Source organism: Haematobia irritans, chromosome 1 (genome assembly GCF_050003625.1).
Source record: "Haematobia irritans isolate KBUSLIRL chromosome 1, ASM5000362v1, whole genome shotgun sequence".
In the NCBI taxonomy this organism is placed as follows: Eukaryota; Metazoa; Arthropoda; class Insecta; order Diptera; family Muscidae; genus Haematobia; species Haematobia irritans.
In genome coordinates this window covers 185,601,655-185,622,747 of record NC_134397.1, presented here as the reverse complement: position 1 = coordinate 185,622,747, position 21,093 = coordinate 185,601,655, and the positions used below count along the sequence as shown (strand labels likewise).

Below are 21,093 nucleotides of genomic sequence, written 5' to 3'. Positions count from 1 at the left end.
ATTGTAATATCAATTGATGCAATTATACATTTGTGATTAATTTTTGTTGTATCAATTAAATTTTTAATCAAATATTTTTAAAAATTAAATTAAAAGCTTAATCATAGACAAAGAAAATGTATAGACGTCATTTGATAATTCACAATGATTTTGATTATTTGCAGTGCACAGTCATTTTACTCAATTCATAGACCAAGGAAGGTATAGACATCTCAAGTGAATTCACCATGGTTTTGTTTATTTGCAGAGCGCAGTCATTCCACTCAATTGCGCAGTCAAGTGACTCAATTTCTTTTTGGAAAACAAGAATTACCGTACAAAGCAGCCAATTTGCATTACAAAAAAGGTGTGAATGGATCAAATTTTTTAAGCTTTTACAATATTTTGTGTTTCATCAAGAGAACAAAGGAAAGAAAACAAAAATAAAGCCAAATTAAAAAATCACTCAATTGCAGACGAAAAAGATCCCTCTACGGTGTGCAGACAAACTACAGCTCTGTGAATTTATTTGAGATGTCTTATATTTAATTGGTCTATGCTCAATTGCGCAGTCAAGTGACTCAATTTCTTTTTGGAAAACGAGAATTACCATACAAATCAGTCAATTTTCATTACAAAAAAGGTGTGGATGTATACGACTAGAGTTTTATATCCTTTTACAATATTTGGTGTTTCATCAAGAGAACACAGGAAAGAAAACAAATTAAAGTCAAATTAAAAAATCACTCATTTGCAGACGAAAATTAACCATCTATGGTGTACAGACAAACTACAGCGCTATGAATTCACATAAGACGTCTATTCCTTTTCTTTGTCTATGTTTTAATTAGATATTTTTTTCTGGCCAGGCCGAATCTTATGTACCCTCCACCACGGATTGCGTACACGGATGAAAAAGACTGTTTTTCATATGTTTGGCTATAAACATTATATGTTTGGAACACAAATTTTTAAACACAATATTTTTGAGTGCAAGCATATAATTTTCATAAACTAGCATAACATGTTTGGGACATATATGTTAATATGTTAGAACATATTATGTTTGGGACATAAAATGTTTTTAAATATAATATGCTTGGATGCAAACATATATTAATTTAGAAATAGCCTATAAACATATATGTGATTAGTAGCTTGGAGCGCTATTTAACAGGGAGCGATATTGAATTAAGTTGGTGGTTGTTGCTTGTTATTACAAAATTAACATTTTATTTTTCCTTGGGCAATTGATCAGCTACATCTTTGATCCTTACAAACTGTGTGGTTCGCTGTTCGAATCCCCGTCCGGCAAAAGGTAAAATTAAAATAAAAAAAATCATACAATTGAATAATTTCTTCTACAATGTTTGTATTACAGAAAAAGGTGCTAAGAACTAAAAAATCTCGTGGAGGTGAGAAAGATGTGGGGGAATATACAATTGGGCAGAAACAAAATTTTGAGCATTCAGGTCGAAAACCTATGTTGTTAGCACCTATATTACCTGTTTATTTTCATAATTCATTATGATTGTAAATATATAAATAAAAAAATAAAATTTTGAGCACAATATTGTTTGGGAGAATTTTTTTAAGCATATAATATTTTTGGGTGCAAAATGCTTCCAAACATATTATATGTTCACATAATAACATATTGTTTTTTGGAAGACAACATTATTGAATTTGGATGCAAAAATACAAAATGTTTGGAACTTAGACTACCCAAACATATATTGTTTAGACCAATATGCTTTCAAACATATTATATATTGGAAGAGATCAAACATATAAATGTTTGGGCAATACCCAAAAATGTATATGCTTGAAGCAAAATATGTTTGGGAGTATATGTTACAGAAGCGATTTTTTGTGAGGGTGTAGAATCTTCTACTAAAGACTGTCATTCACAATCAAATTGGCTGGGTTGCGGTAGTTCGATTGTGGATGACAGAATTTTCTATAGAAATAAAATTTTGACAAAATTTTCTTTAGTAAACAAATTTCGACAAAATTTTCTATAGAAATAAAATTTTGACAAAATTTTCTATAGAAATAAAATTTTGACAAAATTTTTCATAGAAATAAACTTTTGACAAAATTTTCTATAGAAATAAAATTTTGACAAAATTGTCTATAGAAATGAAATTTTGACAAAATTTTCTATAGAAATAAAATTTTGACAAAATTTTCTATAGAAATTAAATTTTGACAAAATTATCTATAGAAATTAAATTTTGACAAAATTTTCTAGAAATAAAATTTTGACAAAATTTTCTATAGAAATAAAATTTTGAGAAAATTTTCTATAGAAATAAAATTTTGACAAAATTTTATATAGAAACAAAATTTTGACAAAATTTTCTATAGAAATAAAATATTGACAAAATTTTCTATAGAAATAAAATATTGACAAAATTTTCTATAGAAATAAAATTTTGAAAAAATGTTCTATAGAAATTAAATTTTGACAAAATTTTCTATAGAAATTAAATTTTGACAAAATTTTCTATAGAAATAAAATTTTGAGAAAATTTTCTATAGAAATAAAATTTTGACAAAATTTTCTATAGAAATAAAATTTAGACAAAATTTTCTATAGAAATAAAATTTTGACAAAATTTTCTATAGAAATTAAATTTTGACAAAATTATCTATAGAAATTAAATTTTGACAAAATTTTCTATAGAAACAAAATTATGACAACATTTTCTATAGAAATAAAATTTTGACAAAATTTTCTATAGAAATAAAATTTTGACAAAATTTTCTATAGAAATAAAATTTTGACAAAATTTTCTATAGAAATAAAATTTTGACAAAATTTTATATAGAAACAAAATTTTGACAAAATTTTCTATAGAAATAAAATATTGACAAAATTTTCTATAGAAATAAAATTTTGACAAAATGTTCTATAGAAATAAAATTTTGACAAAATGTTCTATAGAAATAAAATTTTGAGAAAATTTTCTATAGAAATTAAATTTTGACAATATTTTCTATAGAAATAAAATTTTGAGAAAATTTTTCTATAGAAATAAAATTTTGAGAAAATTTTCTATAGAAATAAAATTTTGACAAAATTTTCTATAGAAATAAAATTTTGACAAAATTTCTATAGCAATAATATTTTGACAAAATTTTCTATAGAAATAAAATTTTTACAAAATTTTGTATAGAAATAAAATTTTGACAAAATTTTCTATAGAAATAAAATTTTGACAAAATTTTCTATAGAAATAAAATTTAGACAAAATTTTCTATAGAAATAAAATTTTTACAAAATTTCTATAGCAATAATATTTTGACAAAATTTTCTATAGAAATAAAATTTTGACAAAATTTTCTATAGAAATAAAATTTTAACAAAATGTTCTATAAAAATAAAATTGACAAGCATTCTTTTCCTCTGTTGGTTAAGCTACACTTGTAGTTTAGTCAATGCATGGCTTTAAGCTGAGATCAAAAACAACAATAACTATTGAAGAGAAGCCAACAATAACAAACAAAACGAATGAAGATAGAGGAAGCACGCTCAAAAACAAACCCAGCCAAATACATTCAAATCGATGATTTGAGTTTGGCAAAGGAAAAGAGATATGCTGACAAATTTGTTTAGGCAGTAGCCGACTATCAAACCCTTTTTCGGGAGGTTCAAGGGTAGTTCACTTTGGGTTGAGTGAATTACCCGAATTTATACTGATAATTGGTTGATAGTTTTGCTGCAAGTAGAGGATGCTGATGAGGAATGTGGTAATTCCGAAACAGCTGTACATCCAACCATCTTGCAGTCTATAGGGCTTTGCCCAAATAAATTTGACAAGCATACTTTTCCTCTGTTGGTTAAGCTACACTTGTAGTTTAGTCAATGCATGGCTTTAAGCTGAGATCAAAAACAACAATAACGATTGAAGAGAAGCCAACTATAACAAACAAAACGAATAAAAATAAAACTTTGACAAAATTTTCTTTAGAAATAAAACTTTGACAAAATTTTCTATAAAAAAAAATTTTGACAAAATTTTCCATTAAAATAAAATGTTGACAAAATTTTCTATTGAAATAAAATTTTGACAAAATTTCGATAGAAATAAAATTTTGACAAAATTTTCTATAGAAATAAAATTTTGACAAAATTTTCTATAGAAATAAAATTTTGACAAAATTTTCTATAGAAATAAAATTTTGACAAAATTTTCTATAGAAATAAAATTTTGACAAAATTTCGATAGAAATAAAATTTTGACAAAATGTTCTATAGAACTAAAATTTTTGACAAAATGCTCTATAGAAATTAAATTTTGACAAAATTTTCTATAGCAATAAAATTTTGACAAAATTTTCTATAGCAACAAAATTTTGACAAAGTTTTCTATAGCAATAAAATTTTGACAAAATTTTCTATAACAATAAAATTTTGACAAAATTTTCGATAGAAATAAAATTTTGACAAAATTTTCGATAGAAATAAAATTTTGACAAAATTTTCTATAGAAATAAAATTTTGACAAAATATTCTATACACACAAAAAAATTTTTTTCTGATTCAATGACGAAATTAATTGATCCAATTAATTTTTTAATTGAAATGTCTTCAATCACGAAAATGATAGTATCAATCACAGTTTTAATTGGGCATAGAAAAAATTCTTGATTAAAAAATTAATTGATTTCATTACCAAATATCAATTAATTTTTTAATTGATTCAATTAAAAATTTAATTGATGTTGATTGCAAAACTCAATTAATTTATTAATTAAAAAAAGGTAACTATTTTCAATTACATTCTGAATTGGCTTAGAATTTTTATTTGGATTAACAATTGATTGTTTGAAAAAAAAAAATTAATTAAAAATTTAAAAAAAAATGTTAATCGTTTTTTTTTAACTGACTTAGTCTTCCGAATTTGATTAAAAGTTAATTGTATCAATTAACTTTTTAATTAAAAATTTTAAAATTTTCAATCATTGACTTAATTAACTTAATGTTTCTATCTTGATTAAAAAGTTAATTGTACCAATTAATTTATTAATTGAAAAAAATTTCAACTTCAATTAACTTTTTAATTGGAAATATTTTGGTGATATTTTTTTCTGTGTAGATATAAAATTTTGACAAAATTTTCTAGAAATAAAATTTTGACAAAATTTTCTATAGAAATAAAATTTTGACAAAATTTTCTATAGAAATAAAATTTTGACAAAAGTTTCTATAGAAATAAAATTTTTACAAAATTTCCTATAGAAATACAATTTTTACAAAATTTTCTATAGAAATAAATTTTTGACAACATTTTCTATTGAAATAAAATTTTGACAAAATTTTTTATAGAAATAAAATTTTGACAAAATTTTCTATAGAAATAAAAATTGGACAAAATTTTGTATAGAAATAAAATTTTAACAAAATTTCCTATAGAAATACAATTTTGACAAAATTTTCTATAGAAATAAAATTTTGACAAAATGTTCTATAGAACTAAAATTTTTGCCAAAATACTCTATAGAAATTAAATTTTGACAAAATTTTCTATAGCAATAAAATTTTGACAAAATTTTCTATAGCAATAAAATTTTGACAAAATTTTCTATAGCAATAAAATTTTGACAAAATTTTCTATAGAAATAAAATTTTGACAAAATTTTCTATAGAAATAAAATTTTGACAAAATTTTCTATAGAAATAAAATTTTAGTAGATTATTTTTGGCGATGTGGACCAATTTTTGTGTGATTGGCGATCGGCTCTATATAACTATAGACCGATATGGACAAATTTTTGCATGGCTGTTAGCGGCCATATACTAGCGCAATGTACCAAATTTCAACCGGAACGGATGAATTTTGCTCCTCCAAGAGCCTCCGGAGGTCAAATCTGGGGATCGGTTTATATGAGGGTTATATATAATTATGGACCGATATGGACCAATTTTTGCATGGTTGTTAGATATCATATACTAACACCACGTACAAAATTTCCACCGGAAATTTCCTTCTCTAAGAAGCTCCGCAAGCCAAATCTGGGGGTCGGTTTATATGGGGGCTATATGTAAAAGTGGTCCAATATGGCCCATTTGCAATACCATCCGACCTACATCAATAAAAACTAATTATGCCAAGTTTCAAGTCGAGAGATTATTTCGTTCGGAAGTTAGCGTGATTTCAACAGACGGACGGACGGGCATGCTTAGATCGACTCAGAATTTCACCACAACCCAGGATATATATACTTTATGGGGTCTTAGAGCAATATTTCGATGTGTTACAAACGGAATGGCAAAGTTAATATACCCCCATCCTACACACAAAGAAAATTTCATTAAAATCGAGCCAACGACAATTTTTCCATTAGTACAAGGAAACATTTTCATTAAGACCATGAAAATGTTCGTTAATAGTACGAAACGTTTCGTTGACTAACAGAAAATTGGCTCAATTTTAATGACACATTTCATTAATATAACAAAACTTTTTCTACCAGTGTATGGTGGAGGGTATAAAAATGAGAAATTGGCAGCTGCGACTTGTCGAAATGTGTATTACGATTCGCTGAATTTCAATAAAATTGATCCAATGTCGCTTTGACGATGAAATGGTTCACACAAATTGATTTATAAATAATAAAAATAATTATATATTGCAATTGTGGTAAACCACTATTATAATTTTTATACAACACAATAAGCCTATATATGTACTATAGTTTAAAATGGATTGATTGATTATTAATTTTTATTCTTATTCAGCTTCTGATCGACGGAAAACGCATTTGAAATGATCAAATTTAAATTTGTCTTAATAGCCACCATTCTCGTCTGGATCACAACACCAACAACCAAAGCAGGAATAATTGAAGTTGCACCGCCAACTACATTTATCAAACAAAAGCAGTATTATTTACGTAAGTATTGATGAAATTTCTGTTTGTGAATCGAATTATTTCAAAACTTAGGGATATGTCACGCAATATAAGATAATCCATTTTCTGAGCATAGTTTATACAATCTCTTCTACGGGTAATCAGAGTTAATACACCGAAAGAAAAAGCGTTCGTCACATTGACGACTCAGTTTCATCAATGTGTTTTCGTTTTTTGCGATGAAAAGTTGCGTCAATGTGAGTATTTCGGTATGCCACGTAACAAAATCAATCATTTTCAGTCGATATTTCTTTTTTTTTATTGTTATTCACATTCACGATCCAGTTTCGTCTACGAGGCGATTCTCCCTGATTCAGGAAAAGTTTCCCAAAACTAACGGTAGAATTAATTTCGTTGGTACGAAGTCCAGTTATTCCTAGTTATTCCACATTCTAATATAAGGGGGACAAAATTTTTAAGTTTTTTTTTCCATACACCCAGAGAAATGATTGGTTGGAATTCGAGTACGACAATAAATAGATAGTGGAGACCTACAATTTTTAGTTGTTTGGAATAAATGTTAGTTACTTCTCTTGTTTAATGGTTTCTATAACCAATATAATAGCCGTGTGACTAAAAGTTCGTACACCCGACCAAATATTGGTCGTTATTTATATATTGAAGTAAGCAACCATTTCAATTTATTCCATATTGTTGTGATAACTAATTTGTTTTGCCAATGTGTCACCAAACCCAACAGAAAGTCTGTCTGGCCAATAAGTTGGTTGTGTTAACAGATTTGATAGTTATAAAGGAACTTGTTGCTACGTACTACATATATGGCAACAAATAATCTTTTGTTTCATTAATTACATAAAATTGTAAAAATCAAGTTAGATTTTTTTCAAGGTAAGTAAGATAAACATCAAATTGCAACTCACTCTTCACCATTTCTCTTAATTTCCATAAAATATGTAGAGATATCTTAGCAAATGTGACCATTACCGAGGTTGGGAAAGGTAAATATATGGTTTGTCTGCCTCATCATCGGTCCCAAAATCTCAACATTCCCCTGCTGCCGATATATAAGAAAAACTACATGAGCCTGATTGAATCCCAAGTCATACTGAAAATTGACCACGTGATTGTGAGTGGTCGAACTAACAAAGTTAATGTATGGGCGTGAGTATTGGCGGAAGTTGGGAAAAATCAATGTTATTCATTTGCTATGGGACGCTTCTAATAATAATAATATGGTACTACAACAACAACTGGAAATATTTGATAGTGCTTTTGAAGATTTTGCAAATCTCCACCTTAGCTATTTCATGGGGTTATATTTTACCCTTCATAAAAGGCTTTTTACAAGATCCTTTTTGGTCAATAACTACAATATACATTAATATATAATAAAATAAAAACTAAAATGAATTCAACGGATTTTTTCTTTAAATTCACAAACGAATGCAATTTTATTGGTTGTGATTGCCAATTATACTGTTAATGTGCCCAAAATGTAGTTCTTCAAACTATTTTATATACTGTTGTGTCAGACAACAATTGGTTGCTTCAACAAATTTTGTCGGTTATATTCTGATAGTAGATGGGACCAAATAATTTGGTTGGCAAAAAAATTGGTTGGCACAACAAATTTGTTTTCTGTGTGTAATATATCACCGATGATGATTTTCGTCAATCCGATGAAAGAATCTTCATATTCATGAAACACACTTTTCTCTGAAATATGTGTCCATTAACATATAATGGTGATGGAAATGTCTAATTCGAAAATGGTACTTCCTTTTACGCATACATCCCACGAGAGTAGTCAATTTTTTGTATAATTTGTATAATTTTTTATGATTTTTAATGCATTCTAACGCTTGTCTGAAACGTTTGACCTGGAATATTTTCAAAAATGATCGATTTTTCTAGAATGGATTTAGCATTTTTGCGGCAAAATTTAAATATTTTTTAAAATTTTATTAATCCTTACTCTTTTGTTAACCTATTTCAAAAAACAAACAACAAAAAATTACCCATTAAAAATATGAAAAAAAGAGTTAAAAAAATTAAATTAAAAAATTGTCTGTGTAACAGAATGGCTGATAAGTCCCCGTTCTAACAAAGAAAAACACTTTTTTTTTCAAAATTCGTTTTTATTATTCAACATAGTTCCCTTCAAGAGCAATACAACGATTATAACGACCTTCGGTTTTTGCCTCAAAATAGGCCTCAGTTTCGGCGATCACCTCTTCATTGCAGCCAAATTTTTTCCCTGCGAGCATCCTTTTGAGGTCTGAGAACAAGAAAAAGTCGCTGGGGGCCAGATCTGGAGAATACGGTGGGTGGGGAAGCAATTCGAAGTCCAATTCATGAATTGTAACACATCGAAATATTGCTCTAAGACCCCATAAAGTATATATATTCTGGGTCGTGGTGAAATTCTGAGTCGATCTAAACATGTCCGTCCGTCCGTCCGTCTGTTGAAATCACGCTAACTTCCGAACGAAACAAGCTATCGACTTGAAACTTGGCACAAGTAGTTGCTATTGATGTAGGTCGGATGGTATTGCAAATGGACCATATCGGTCCACTTTAACGTATAGCCCCCATATAAACCGATCCCCAGATTTGGCTTCCGGAGCCTCTAAGAGAAGCAAATTTCATCGGATCCGGCTGAAATTCGGTACATGATATTAGTATATGGTATCTAACAACCATGCAAAAATTGAACCGCATCGGTCCATAATTATATATAGCCCCCATATGAGCCGATCCCCAGATTTGGCTTCCGGAGCCTCTAAGAGAAGCAAATTTCATCCGATCCGGCTGAAATTTGGTACATGGTATTAATATATGGTCTCTAACAACCATGTACGAATTGGTCCATATCGGTTCATAATTATATATAGCCCCCATATAAACCGATCCCCAGATTTGTCCTCCGGAGCCTCTTGGAGGAGCAAAATTCACCCGATCCGGTTGAAATTTGGAACGTGATGTTAGTATGTGGTCTCTAAAAAACACACAAGAAGTGGTCCATATCAGTGCATAATTATATGTAGACACCATATAAATCGATCCTCAGATTTGACCTCCGGAACCTCTTGGAGGGTCAAAATTCATCCGATTCGGTTGAAATTTGGAACGTGATGTTAGTATGTGGTCTCTAAAAAACACACAAGAAGTGGTCCATATCGGTGCATAATTATTTATAGACCCCATATAAATCGATCCTCAGATTTGACCTCCGGAACCTCTTGGAGGGTCAAAATTCATCCGATTCGGTTGAAATTTGGTACGTGGTGTTAGTATATGGTCTCTAACAACCATGCAAAAATTGGTCCATATGCAAAAATTTGTCGATATGGACCAATTTTTGGTCATTCATAATCATGGTTGCCACTCGAGCTAAAAATAATCTATCAAAATTTTATGTCTATAGAAAATTTTGTCAAAATTTTATTCCTACAGAAAATTTTGCCAAAATTTTATTTTTATAGAAAAATTTTGTCAAAATTTTATTTCAATAGAAAATTTTGTCAAAATTTTATTTCTATAGAAAAATTTGTCCAAATTTTACTTCTATAGAAAATGTTGTCAAGATATTTTGTCAAAATTTTATTTCTTAGAAACTTTTGTCAAAATTTTATTTCAATAGAAAATTTTGTCAAACTTCGTTATATACGTATTTAATCGGCTTTTTTTAGTCCATATATACCACATATGGACTACCTTGCTATTTAGAAGACGGTATTAGGAAGTTTTAAGATACCTTGCCATCGGCAAGTGTTACCGCAACCCAAGTAATTCGATTGTGGATGACAGTCTTTAGTAGAAGTTTCTACGCAATCCATGGTGTAGGGTACATAAGCTTCGGCCTGGACGAACTTACGGCCGTATATACTTGTTTAAATTGAAAAATTTGTTGAACCATTTAAATTTTTAATTGAAAATTTTTTGGAGTTCAATTAATTTAATTTAGTGAGCCAGATCGTTTTTCTGGCTCACTAAGTTAAATTATTGTTATTTTCTTCGAAATTATACATTTGACTTCGGCAAGCATGTTTATGTTTGGCGATAAAATATGTTCCATGTCCCCCCTTCAAAAATAACATTATGCTCCTAAAATACATTTGAGGAGATCATATTCCTTTTCTGCGTATATAAGGGAAAGGAAGATAGAAAAAATCGCCGACTGTCTAGTCGAAGTAGTTACAAAATTCCTCAGTCATACCAAGTGGATACCTTGGGAGCCACCGTTATTTAATGGTTAGCATGCCCGCCTTGCATACACAAGGTCGTGGGTTCGATTCCTGCTTCGACCGAATACCAAAAAGTTTTTCAGCGGTGGATTATCCCACCTCAGTAATGCTGGTGACATTTCTGAATGTTTCCAAGCTTATCTAAGTGATTTCACTGGAATGTGAAACGCCGTTCGGACTCGGTTATAAAAAGGAGGTCCCTTGTCATTGAGCTTAACACAGGCTTAATCGGGCAGCACTCAGTGATAAGAGTGAAGTTCACCACTGTGGTATCACAATGGGCTGAATATTCTAAGTGAGCCTGAAAATATCGGGCTGCCACCTAACCTAACTTAACCAAAGTGGACACCTTATCTTATCCATCGATACCGTCAACTTCGCTTTATTCTTATTTACCGCCAGAAATTAATTCCTTTTCGACTTTTTCAAAGATAGTGTTAACTGCTCGCTATGTAGTTATTATTTCGTTTTCATTTCTCTTATTATTACCTTATAAATGTTAACACCCATCTTCATGTTCTTTCTTGCAGCCTATCAAGATGCTCGGGCAGCTGTAATACAAGCCGAAGATAATCTCTCTACCGGTGGCCGAATCCATTTGAATGGTCGAGAAGCCAAAGTTGATGAAATCTTTTTAAAATACAAATATGAAGAACTAGCCCGAGGTTTTCATGATGATGATAAAAATGCTGGTGCTCTGCATTTCTTCAAAGCCAAGCCTCTTATAGATCGTAGTAAAGTTTTTCACTTTTTACAACAAATGCCCAAAGGTGCTATATTGCATCTGCATACCTCAGCCTCGGTATCTGCAAAATGGGTAGTTCAGAATATTTTTTATATGCCGGGTCTCTTAAGATGTACCCGAAAGGATGGCGTTAATATTTTAACATTCCGACAAATGCCCGAAAAACACGAATGTGCTACTAAATATGTCGTGGTCAATGAGGAAAGAAGTCATTCGGCCTCACGTGTGGAATACGATCATGCCTTGGAAAAGTTGATCAATTTATATACTCCCACACCGGAATGTAAGTTTTGAAGCGGATTTTTATATCGCGAATGGATATCCAAATAATCATTTCTGGACAATTTTCAGTAGAATACCCTACCATTAATAGAGTATGGAGTAAATTTCAACATATGTTTATCACCATGTCCGATGTCCTTTTATATTTACCCGTCTACAGATCGTATCATTGGCAAATGTTGGAAGAAATGTACAATGATAATATCATGTATGCTGAAGTTCGAATGAATTTCTATGAGGTATGAAATAGTTTTTGATATTTCGTTGATGTTCTTGAATATTTTCTTTTTTTTTTCTCTCAGCTATATGACATTAGTGGCCGTATATTTCCCACTGAACGTAGTATTACCGAAATGTTGGACATTGTAGAGAAATTCAAATTACATCATCCTGATTTCTTGGGTATCAAAATAATTGTATCTCCAAATCGTAATACAAATGCAGTGGATCTGCAAACGCGATTTGATGTATTTAAGAAATTCCAGTAAGTATTCTATAGTAAAAATTAATTTATCGTATTTGTTCATAATATGATCACCACAAAGTTGTTTAAACAATGTTTGTTGCAATCATGTTATTTTCTCGTAAGCGATGTATCTGATTTTGGGAACCCTGTTTATGTTTGGCGATAAAACTTTTGCGATAAAAATGTACCAAGTTCCCTGCGCAAACATAAAATTTATTCATATTCCTTCTCTTCTCAGACTCTACTGAATGAGTTGAGATTGAATTTGGTGTGGGGTCCTTTGAGTAGCAGAACCATTTCAGAGATATAGCTATTGGAATTCCTACTGATGTTTCAATTCGTAGTAGACCTATTTAGTCTGTAGGTGGACGACTATAAACATCTCTCATGACATTCATGATTGAACCGGGTCCCTTTTGAAGCCGAACCAAATGGGATTGGTTCTTGGTAAGGATTTACACTTGATCAGGTAGTGTTGGAAGAGGGCGTCTAATGCTCCTTCAACGTACTATACATTTAGACTCTACTGAATAAGTTCAGAGTGAAATTGGTGTCAGATTCTTTGTTTGCAGCATAAGCGTAGGAAGGCCTCTGGGGAGGGGGCTTAGACCCCCCCAGAAAAATTTTAGCCCCCCCAGAATTTGAAAACCTATTTACTATTTTACATTTTTATAAAAATTAAACAAGTATATATATAGTCGTACAACGCACAAAGTTCCACTAAAGACTTTCATGCACAATCGAATTACTTGGGTTGTGGTAGAAGTCTGATAATTATGAAATAAAGCTGTGGTTGAATTTATGATTTAGTTGAATAAAAAATAGTAATTGATATTAAAACTATTCTTTCATAAATTAATATTAGGTTAGGTTAGGTTAGGTTAGGTGGCAGCCCGATGTATCAAGCTCACTTAGACTATTCAGTCCATTGTGATACTACATTGGTGAACTTCTCTCTAAAATTAATAAATTAATATTAATAATACTGCAAAAAAAGTGTCGCCAAAAAAGAAGTGAAAATGTTCTTTTTGGGTCTGGAAGTGGTACAAAATTGGCGGAGAAGCGATGAATGTAATATGAACTTGTCATAGAACGAATGTCCACCGTTTCAACAGCCGTTGCAATGAATTTGCATCACTTCTTAAGGTGTGATCCGAATTCAGTGTTTTGAATGTGAATTAAAAATTTTGTGATATTTTCCCAAATAAATAATTTTTATACTTTTTTATGATTTTTAATGCATTCTAACGCTTGTTTGAAACGTTTTCCTTCGACTATTTTCAAATATTATCGATTTTTCTATAATGGATTTAGCATTTTTGTAGCAAAATTTGAATAATTTGTACCATTTTATTTATTCTTACTCTTTTTTTAAACTATTTGAAAAAAGAAAACAACAAATTACGCATTAAAATATAAAAAAATGAAGTAAATAAACTGCCTGTGTAGTTAAAATAGTTAACTTCTTTGTGAGGACATTTTTGGAAGTGCTTTTAAAGTTGTGCCTTTAGAACAACTCCCAATTTTTTGCTAAGAAAAGTGTGGAACTACCCTACGGGAAACGGATCAACCACAGACCTGGTACAGGACTAGTCCCTGGTGTGTATGGACCAGTCCCAGTTCTGACCAAAACGTATGGAAGGGACCGTCCACTTTAACATGGGTTTGTCATTGACGGAGTAAACTTACATTTTAGGACGCGTCTTGGACTCATCCCAAAGAACACGTCCTGGGACAATTTAGCAGGAGCAACCCATAAACAGGTCTTCAGGAACCAGTCTCGGACAAACTCTTAGAAATCTCTTTCAATTTGGGCTCCTAATCGAACCCGAAATGAAAAAAAAAACTTTTGAAATATGTTGAGCAAAAGGTTATTCTGATAATTTTATTTCACTAAATGTGAAAATTGCAACTAACTGGAGCACGGGTACCAGTTCTGTGATAGGTCCGTCAGTGGCAATTTGCACCAATTTCCCGTAGGGTACTTTTAGTTGCTTTATTATAAATTGATTGTCGAGTTATTTTGGTGTCTATTTTTTATTCAATTTTATGAAATAAAACATTAGTTAAAAATATAAGTTCAGTCTAGAAAGTTTTAGCTAGGGGGGCTATAGCCCCCCCTAGGAAAATTGTCTAGCTACGCTAATGGTTTGCAGAACCATTTCCGAATCCCTTGTGAGATAAAATATATTTGGTCTCTACACCGTTTCTGTAACATATACCCCAAATACATTTTGCTTCAAGCATATATATTTTCAGAATTGGTCCAAACAAAATATTGTTTGTATTGTTCAAACATATTATGTTTCACCTTAGAACATACACTGGTAGAAACAAATTTTAATGAAATTTTCTTTATGTGGATATAACAGGTTGGCTGATAAGTCCCCGGTCTGACACATTATTATTATTTATTTTTATTTTATTTTTTAGAACCAAGCTTCAAATGATTCGTGTCAAAATTTGACGTCTGTAAGTCAATTAGTTTGTGGGATAGAGCGTATTTTGTGAAGCAACTTTTGTTATCGTGTTATTGAAACTTGGCTTGATAATGAGTTTCCGGACTCTGCCCCAGGGAAATCAACAATAATTGATTGGTATGCAAAATTCAAGCGTGGTGAAATGAGCACGGAGGACGGTGAACGCTGTGGACGCCCGAAAGAGGGCGTCCATAAAATGATTTTGAATGACCGTAAAATGAAGTTGATCGAGATATCAGAGGCTTTAAAGATAACGTGTTGGACATATCATTCATCAATATTTGATGAAAAATGGGTGCCGCGCGAGCTCACATTTGACCAAAAACAACAACGTGTTGATGATTCTGAGCGGTGTTTGCAGTTGTTAACTCGTAATACACACGAATTTTTTCGTCGATATGTGACAATGGATGAAACATGGCTCCATCACTACACTCCTGAGTCCAATCGACAGTCGGCTGAGTGGACAGCGACCGGTGAACCGTCTCCGAAGCGTGGAAAGACTCAAAAGTCCGCTGGCAAAGTAATGGCCTCTGTTTTTTGAGATGCGCATGGAATAATTTTTATCGATTATCTTGAGAAGGGCAAACCATCAACAGTGACTATTATATGGCATTAATGGAGCGTTTAAAGGTCGAAATCGCGGCAAAACGGCCCCATATGAAGAAGAAAAAAGTGATGTTCCACCAAGACAACGCACGGTGCCACAAGTCATTGAGAACGATGCCAAAAATTCATGAATTGGGCTTCGAGTTCCTTCTCCACCCACCGTATTTTCCAGATCTGGCCCCCAGCGACTTTTTCTTGTTCTCAGACATCAAAAGGATGCTCGCAGGGAAAAAATTTGGCTGCAATGAAAAGGTGATCTCCGAAATTGAGGCCTAAATTTATCCTATTTCCGAATCGTATGAATTTTGCTCCTCCATGAGGCTCCGGAGGTCAAATCTGGGCATCGGTTGATATGGACTAATTTTTTCATAGTTGTTAGAGATTATACACTTACACCACGTACCAAATTTCAACCGGATCGGATGAAATTTGCTCTTAAAAGAGGCTGCGGAAATGAAATCTGGGAATCCGACTATATGGGGATTCTATATAATTATGGACCGATATGGATAAATTTTTGCATGGTTCTTAGAGACCATATACTAACAACACGTGCCAAATTTCAACCGGATCGTATGAAATTTGCTCCTAAAAGAGGCTGCGGAGGTCAAATTTGGGGATCGGTTTATATGGGGGCTATATATATTTATGGACCGATATGAACCAATTTTTGCATGGTTGTTAGAGACCCTATACTAACACCACGTACCAAATTTCCACCGGATCGGATGAAATCTGCTCCCCCAAGAGGCTCCGGAGGTCAAATTTGGGGATCGGTTTATATGGGGGCTATATATATTTATGGACCGATATGTCCCATTTGCAATACCATCCGACCTACATCAATAACAACTAGTTGTGCCAAGTTTCAAGTCGATAGCTTGTTTCGTTCGGAAGTTAGCGTGATTTCGACGGACGGACATAGCTAGATCGACTCAGAATTTCACCACGATCCAGAATATACGTTATGGGGTCTTAAACCAATATTTCGATGTGTTACAAACGAAATGACAAAGTTAATATACCCACCATCCTATGGTGGAGGGTATAAAAATCCTTGGCTCAATTTTAATGAAATTTTCTTTCTGTGTATGGCCAACTCATGTAAGCTTTATTGCTTCTCATTCGATTTTATCATACTTCCAGATCCAAGAAGAACATTTTGATGGTGTGATTTCAATTATCATGACATTTTCCATTTATTTATTTACAGTGCAAAATATCCCAAAGATCTCATAGGATTCGATTTGGTGGGCCAAGAGGATAAAGGCAAACCTTTAATTAACTTTGTGAATATTCTCCATGATTTACCCAAAACTGCCAAATATTTCTTCCATGCAGGAGAAACAAGTGAGTTTACTAGGAACACTAAAGGACACATCCCAGAAATCATTAATATTTTCTTTTTCATCTCGAACTTTTCAGATTGGTTTGGATCATCTACAGATTTTAATCTCTTGGATGCCATATTATTAAATACCACTCGCATTGGTCATGGTTTTGCTTTGATGAAACATCCTGTTCTATGGAATGCTGCAAAATCTCGGGGTATTGCTGTTGAAGTTAGTCCCATATCAAATCAAGTTTTAGATTTGGTCTGGGATCTACGTAATCATCCGGGATCGCTATTTCTTGCTCAAAATGTTCCGATGGTTATATGTAATGATGATCCTGGTTTCTGGAATTCTAAGGGTTTAAGTTATGATTTCTATTATGCCATCATGAGTTTGGCTCCCAATAATGCTGGACTAAAGACTCTAAAACAGTTAGTATGGAATTCCATAAAGTATTCCACATTCGAGGCTGAAGAAAGAAAAAAAGCATATGCTCTGCTTCAAGTTAAATGGGATCATTTCATAGATGATGTCTTGAATGGTTTAGTAGTTTAGGGAGATATTTAATTATGCTTTTTTTTATAATAAATAAAATTATTTATTTTTTCTCTATTTAATGCTAAAGAGTATTTTTTTTATAAAATTACAATACACACCATTAAACAATTTGCAGTATTCCTCAAACAGATTTAGTTTCGGGGATCTGCGCCACTCACCTTGTTAAGGGTTTTGGGGAATTTAGACCCTTTGTTAATATCAAAACTTAGACAGTTTTATAAACGACCTAAATTTTAGTGAATGTCACAATATCTGGAAAAGATATTTTCAAGCTTAGTGGAAATTTCTGTGTCCGAGGTGACACTTGATTCTAAATCGATTTTATATAAAATCTGTGATGAAACACAGATCAACAAATCCACTGGAATGTGGGGGAAGATTTGAGCCACGGGATTGTGGGATATTACCTTTTTGTGCAACCAAAAAATATAAAAAAAATGCTCCTTTTCAGAATCAACTTACATATGTATTGGTTTTATTTTAATGTAGCAGGGGGACGATGTGGTTTGGTTAACTGCTGAGACTAAAAAGAGATCTCAATCTATGTCGTTATTTGACAGGTCAACTCGCTGGACTATAAAATTGAGTAAAAACTGAGGAAAAAGAGACCGCCACATTTAACATCTGTCCGACAATAGAAGGAGAAAGACTATATTACAGTGGATAATTTTCAGATACAGAATGATTCAAATTCATAGAATTCTTAATAATATCGTTTATATACAAAATCCATAAAATTTCCAAATTCACAAACTTTCAAAATTCATAAAATTGCAAAATTCATAAAATTACAAAAATTAATAAAAATTAAATGAAAAATTAGAAGTTATAAAAATGTGAAAACGTAACTTAAAAAAATTGAATGAAATATTCAAAAAAAAGTTTTAATTGCAGTAAACATCCTGCCCCTCTTGGCCAATATTGGCCAAAAGAAAAAGTGGTCATCAAAGTGTGTTTTCGAGGCATTCCAAAGCTCGGATTGCGATTCTAATACATCTTTGTGGGCTAGCATGATATTTACGTGGATGTGTTTGATTTCGTCGTTTTTGTAGCCGTTGCTGGTAAGAATTGGTTGATGTCCGCCGTTGTTCAGAATTCAGTTGATTTTTGGACCTGCCGATGTTTCGAGGACGAGCATGATTTTGCGTTTCATTTCGCTTCGATGGTCTTGGCTGAAGTCTTGCAGCAATGGGAAGATGGAGAAGCGTATTATGTGCATGACCGCAGACCTGACATAACTCGGGAGATGTGCAACCTGATGCGTCGTGGGACCTGGCTAGACAATTCATACAATATCCATGTTGTCGTACTGCTCGCCGTCTGTCCTTAATGCTCATTGCCAAAAATTTTCTGCAATATTTTATGGGATGATACTTACGGCAAATGAGACACTGGTGAAGATTAGAATTTCTAGGAGCCCTATAAAAGCAATATTTGGTTTTTGTGTGAGTTGATAGAAATATATTGTAAGGTATGGCGACTGATTCTGTAAAGGAGCTTTTTGGTTGAGATGGTGAAAGGAGTTTTTAAGGTATTTCATTATACAAAGGAATTGTTTTTATATACGAGAAAGGTTTTTTTTTTTTTGAATGTACGAGAAAAAAAATACATTACTTTTTCGAGGAGGGTGGCTCGGAGGGGAGTATGCATAGTTTTGTAATAGCCCTGGTTATTATGCCCAATTTTGTGCGAATATCCGCCACTCTAACGTGGCCGTCTTTCCCTGGATATATTCGTTTAATTCGGCCTAACCGCCACTCACAAGGAGGAAGCAATTCATCCTTAACAACGACTAGCTGTCCAACAGTCACATCTTCGTTCTCATTTTGCCACTTATGTCGCCGATGGAGCTCCTTCAAATACTCGTCTTTCCATCGACGAGCGAATTGATGTTGTAGACATTTGAGCTTGTCCCATCTGTCGACAAATGTGATCTCTTCCAAAGGAGATTCCGGAAAAGCTATTAATGGGGCACCTCTGAGGAAGTGGCCAGGGGTTAAGGCCAATATTTCATGGGGGTCATCGGTCATGGGAGATAGTGGCCGAGAGTTCAAGACAGCTTCTATACGCACAAGTAGTGTAGAGAACTCTTCGAACGTGTATTTGTAATTTTGTGACACTTTGCGAAAATGGGTTTTAAATGACTTGACTCCTGCCTCCCAGATTCCTCCCATATGGGGGGCATTTGGAGGAATAAAGGACCAATTAAAACCGTGGGATGCATATTTTTCAGAAATGTCCTTAGAAGACGATTTTATAAATTGTAAGAAGTCATTTCGTAGTTTTCTTTCGGCACCAATGAAGTTGGTACCATTATCGGAAAAGAGTTGTTTGGGAAGACCCCTTCGGCCAACAAACCTGGTGAAGGCTGCCAAAAAGGAATTGGAGGATAGGTCAGAACATAATTCAAGATGCAAAGCTTTTGTACTAAAGCAGACAAATATGCAGACATATCCTTTGTGATATGCTGCTTGACGAATTATCGAGGTCTTTATAGAAAAAGGACCCGCGAAATCTAAACCTGTGATATTGAATGGCAAGGAGAAAGAGCTTCGTTCTGTTGGGAGAGCAGCCATAATTTGAGACTGCGTCTTTTGCTTGTATATAATACAAGTCTTACAATTTCGTATGCATTTTTTGATATTAGATCGCAGCCGTGAAATATAATATTCTTGCCTTATTGTTCTTATCATGAGAGAGTGTTCTGCATGCATGAGAAGATCATGTATAAATGATATAAATAATTGAGAAAATTTAGATTGAACAGGCAGAATAATTGGATATTTTTCATTATATGAAAGATCTGCATTTACTAATCGTCCATTGACCCGTATAATATCGTTTTCATCAATAAAAGGATGTAGGGGAAAAAGGGAACTTTTCTTGTTAACATTTTTCAAATTTTTTAATGAGTGGTACTCTTGTGCATAATAATGTCTTTGTGTTAAAGAAATTAGCCTTATTTTGACGAAATTAAATTCTTGGGAAGAAATTTTGTGGGTTTCAACGAGGGGGTAGTTAAAACCTTTTGATAATTTTGAGAAAAATCTGAAAATATAACAAATAACACGAATCGCCTTATCCCATTTTGAAAATCGATCTAATATTTCAAATTCCTCATTAAAATTGTGGAACACAATAACTTTTTTCATTTCGGGGGGATTTTCAAACGATATTGTGGACTTTGGCCACTCCTCGGGGGGGTTTAGTAGCCACATGGGACCATGCCACCATAAGGGGTTATTTACTAGATCTAGTGAGCTGCACCCTCGTGACCCCAAATCAGCTGGATTGTCAGAGGAACGGACATGTCGCCAGGAGCAATTGCCAACATTACGAATAATTTCTGCGGTCCTGTTCGCCACATAAGTTTTCCATGTACTTGGTGGTTTTTCCAACCACCCCAATACAATGGTAGAATCGCACCAAAGAAATAAATCATTACTATGAATTGGGAGTGATGAGATGATTTGTTTTGCCAATTTGGAGAGGAGAAGGGCTCCGCAAAGTT

At 32.5% G+C, this 21,093-nt stretch overlaps 2 protein-coding genes across 4 annotated transcripts in view; one reads left to right on the top strand and one right to left on the bottom strand.

Moving 5' to 3' along the window:
• Positions 1 to 17,641, top strand: part of Adgf-C (Adenosine deaminase-related growth factor C) — a 31,066-nt gene extending 13,425 nt beyond the window's left edge. For both annotated transcript variants that reach the window (XM_075292302.1, XM_075292303.1), the window contains exons 2-7: positions 6,728 to 6,882; positions 11,639 to 12,136; positions 12,205 to 12,374; positions 12,438 to 12,619; positions 16,904 to 17,040; positions 17,116 to 17,641. In XM_075292302.1, coding sequence (XP_075148417.1) covers positions 6,756 to 6,882; positions 11,639 to 12,136; positions 12,205 to 12,374; positions 12,438 to 12,619; positions 16,904 to 17,040; positions 17,116 to 17,579 — 1,578 coding nt within the window. In that variant the 5' untranslated portion in view covers positions 6,728 to 6,755 and the 3' untranslated portion in view covers positions 17,580 to 17,641. The remainder of the gene's footprint in view (positions 1 to 6,727; positions 6,883 to 11,638; positions 12,137 to 12,204; positions 12,375 to 12,437; positions 12,620 to 16,903; positions 17,041 to 17,115) is intronic.
• Adgf-D (Adenosine deaminase-related growth factor D) overlaps positions 1 to 21,093 on the bottom strand; it is an 83,398-nt gene that overhangs the window by 56,373 nt on the left and 5,932 nt on the right. The gene's annotated exons all lie outside the window — the stretch shown is intronic.